General features: G+C 45.9%; 1 protein-coding gene across 1 annotated transcript; it reads right to left on the bottom strand.

Annotated features, from left to right (window-relative positions):
• Window positions 1-249: 249 nt before the first annotated feature.
• Window positions 250-1,804, bottom strand: LOC1279770 (general odorant-binding protein 83a). The gene is made up of 3 exons (XM_001231182.2): window positions 1,537-1,804; window positions 1,186-1,442; window positions 250-726 (listed from the first exon to the last, which is right to left on the bottom strand). Exons 1-3 carry the CDS (start codon window positions 1,694-1,696, stop codon window positions 709-711), a joined length of 435 nt encoding a protein of 144 aa, XP_001231183.1. The 5' UTR covers window positions 1,697-1,804; the 3' UTR covers window positions 250-708.
• Window positions 1,805-3,184: the final 1,380 nt, after the last annotated feature.

Genomic DNA, 3,184 nt, shown 5'->3' with positions numbered 1-3,184 from the left:
ATCTTGGGTTAACCTTAATTGCAAACATTTGAGGAAACGCACTCAATCCACTGCTTCAAAAGAAAGTGACAAACCCACTTTGGAAAAGCTTACCATGAAATCATTTTCCTTACCAACTAGCCCTTCGCCATACGAAAGTCAACGTAAGACTTGGTGAAAGTTTTTCCCCGAATGTAATTAAAAGAAAATACGGTCTGATTATAGTTTCGCTTTGCAGTTGTTTCTCAATGCCGGCACACCAGTCTGAGTGTATGCAGTTTTCAAGTTTTATTTCTTTTTTTTTATACAATTTTTTTTTTGTAAGCTGCAGTTCCAGAGTTCCTGTTCGCAGACACGAAGCTAGAAGGGTTAGTGGGCGCTTTGAGCTGTGGAAGTTTGGGTAGTTTAAATTTTGAATTTCATTCATTCGCACCATTTCGGCCCTTTCGCCGTGAGTGACGCGCGGGCCGGTCGGGAAAGCGGGAGCGACACGTCGTCAAATGGTTGCGTTAAAGTTGGTTAGTCACAGGTTGGGTGGGGAAACTACGTGCAGTGCAGAATGCAAGCGAAATGGGTTAATTACTATTCCGGACCACGAGCCGGTCCGTGCTGGCGTCCGCACGAGGATCCACGGTGAAAGAATTATCCTTTGTCGGGGGAAAGGTGTGGATCGTTTGATCGTACATTCCTTTAGCCGGTGGCCGGACGATCCGTTTTGTGATTTTTTTTTTACACTAAGAAATAGTGCTGCAAAGAAAGTGAGAAAAAATAGGATAATCAAAACACAGAAAGTAGCTTCAATAGCTAATACCACATCGATTTAAGTCCAATAAATACAAAAAAACCCCACAATTGCATGCATTTCAATCTCAAATGAAGCACTTTAGCTTCGCTGAATTTCTTTTACTGCCTGCATCGAAACGGCAAGAAGTAAAACCATACTTGGTGCCCTACGCCTGACCCGCACCAGCGGTGTCACGTTAGCCGGAAGCAATTAAAAGTTAAACTTTTTCAATTAAAAACTTGCCACGCGAGATGAAAATATTCGGCGAAGCTGGTGTGTTTCGGCGAATCGGATCACTTCCAGTGCAATTTTGTAGCCGCGAGGAAATAGATTTCGTGAAGGGTTAAAATGTGACGTGGCAAAGCCGGTCGGCTTGGTCCGGAATGCTTGAGATTGGTGAAAACTCGGACGGCCATATTTACCTTCGGATCGGACTGCTTCCAGCACTTGTGCAGCCAGAACGCCTTGTCGCAGAGTGTTTCACCCTCGGGATAGAGGCACCGCTTGCCCATGTGCATCGCGATGTCGTGCATCGAGCTCGGGAGCGAATCGTGCAGCTTCTCCAGATGCACGTCCCCATTGTCGTCCACCACCTTGGCCTCGTGGAAGAGACAGTTCATGTAGCATTTGAGCTTTTCGTCCTCGTGGATCTCCTCGTCGCTGAACTTCTTGATCGCTTCTGAAAGGGGATGAATCAAAGTTCAATTTCGCAAAGTGAGGTACGTTGGCGCACTTTCTACAAACGCTAGACTAATGTAATTGCTGAAACTCACCCTCAGTAACACCCGTCTTTCCGAGGCAAATATCGTGCAGTGGTTTCAGTGCCTCCAGCAACTCGGGCGGTGGATATTCTGCATCCCGGCGGGGTGTAGTGTCGCCCAATGTCATGGAGCAGCACAACAAGGCAGCAAACACGAAGGTCACTAGCTTCATGGCTCTAGAACTATGTGGCAAACCTCAAATCAATACTCCTCCTGCAACTGGATCGGAGAGACGACACAAGATTTGAAACACACTGATGTTGAAACTGATGATCGGTTGCCCTTTTTATAGTCGATATATTCTAGTTGCAATGGTTCAACAATTAAGCAGCATTTTTCTATTGCTTTGCAATGATGACACTACACTTCCACCATGCTAGCTAATTACTTTGCTGCCGACTGTTTGACCGATGTCCATTAATTAACACAGACGAGAGTCGCCGATTCTAGAGCCGTGACCTCCCTTCCGGCAGCAAGGGACAATTTCGGTACGGCGCGAATCAAGTTTTGACGTTGCCCGGAGTTTTCCCTTCGCTCTTTCGCGCGCTGTCTGCTGTCAGTGCTAGCGAGAGGATGGTAGCGGAAGAAATTGTCGCTCCCCAAAACAGCGGCAACCAACACTATCGCTCAATCATCGGTGTTGACAAATCAATCACGAGCAACATGTTTTAGCATTATCTCCATTAGGGTGTCGAAAGTTGGTATGACCCTGCGAAGGGCCCGGGATAAAGACAACATAATCATCGTTTCTTCCACTGCTGCCCGGTACACTGGGATGGCCGTGCGCGGGGCAGAATGGCTGGTGAGAGGGAATTTGTTTGCACACTGCTAAACATAACATCGAAGAAAAATAAACTTAATGGTTCATTAAGCAACCCATGCTAGTAGAACAAAACTTTTCCTTCGGCAGCTCCACAGAAGCTTCTTGTTAGTGAGCGTGCTCGTGTAAATGTGTGTGTGTGTGAGTGTGTTTGTTCCAAGGAGAATGTTTTCCGAAGTGATTTTCGCATCGTCACCCGTGCTAGGTAGGAACGATGAAAAACTACCCTGGTGGCTGGTGAGGGGTGAGATGATGACATGGTAGAAAAAGACGTTGCCTCGGTTTTGCCTTCCCCTTGTTCCGTTGTTTAATTCGAGACGAAATCGATGTGTTTGTCCGCGCCTAAAGCGTTACTCGGCTCGCAGTAGAACAAAAAAAAAGTGATGCGGTCCATCAGCGTTCGCAGATCAACCGCATGGGTGGCGGTGTAATTAAGTTCATGGGTAGAAATAATTATGCGCTCCACCGTTACCCAACGGTGGTAAACAATTAGCTCACGAAACGTGCCATTAATTTGTGGCCACCGCTGCTTGAGCGACTAGCTGTCCGGTTCGTTTCAGGTAAAGTGCAACAAAGTTTAGTCGATAGCTTCAGCAGAAGCATGAACATTAAAGATGATCTTGATACAATGTGTTAACAGCGTGTGAACGGAACTGCGTAACAAAAAAAGGAAAAGAAATATGTTTGTAAGAGTGCTAAATACATTGTTTCTATGGTATAATACAAAAAACGTGAAACTAAAACCTGTGCTTCTAATTAAGGCCCTATCACAATGGGAATTAGGAACGGAATTGGTACGTCAATTGGCGTTTGACAGGTTTTAACTCGCCAGGAAAAATG

Source organism: Anopheles gambiae, chromosome 2 (assembly GCF_943734735.2).
Source record: "Anopheles gambiae chromosome 2, idAnoGambNW_F1_1, whole genome shotgun sequence".
Taxonomy (NCBI): Eukaryota; Metazoa; Arthropoda; class Insecta; order Diptera; family Culicidae; genus Anopheles; species Anopheles gambiae.
This window is presented reverse-complemented; position numbering and strand designations above follow the sequence as displayed.

What these genes read in the sequence shown, in the direction of transcription:
- LOC1279770 (XM_001231182.2), bottom strand. Translation starts at nt 1,696, where the DNA reads ATGAAGCTAGTGACCTTCGTGTTTGCTGCCTTGTTGTGCTGCTCCATG. An exon ending in AAAGACGGGTGTTACTGAGG is followed by an intron (nt 1,443 to 1,536) that starts GTGAGTTTCAGC and finishes ATCCCCTTTCAG; the next exon opens with AAGCGATCAAGAAGTTCAGC.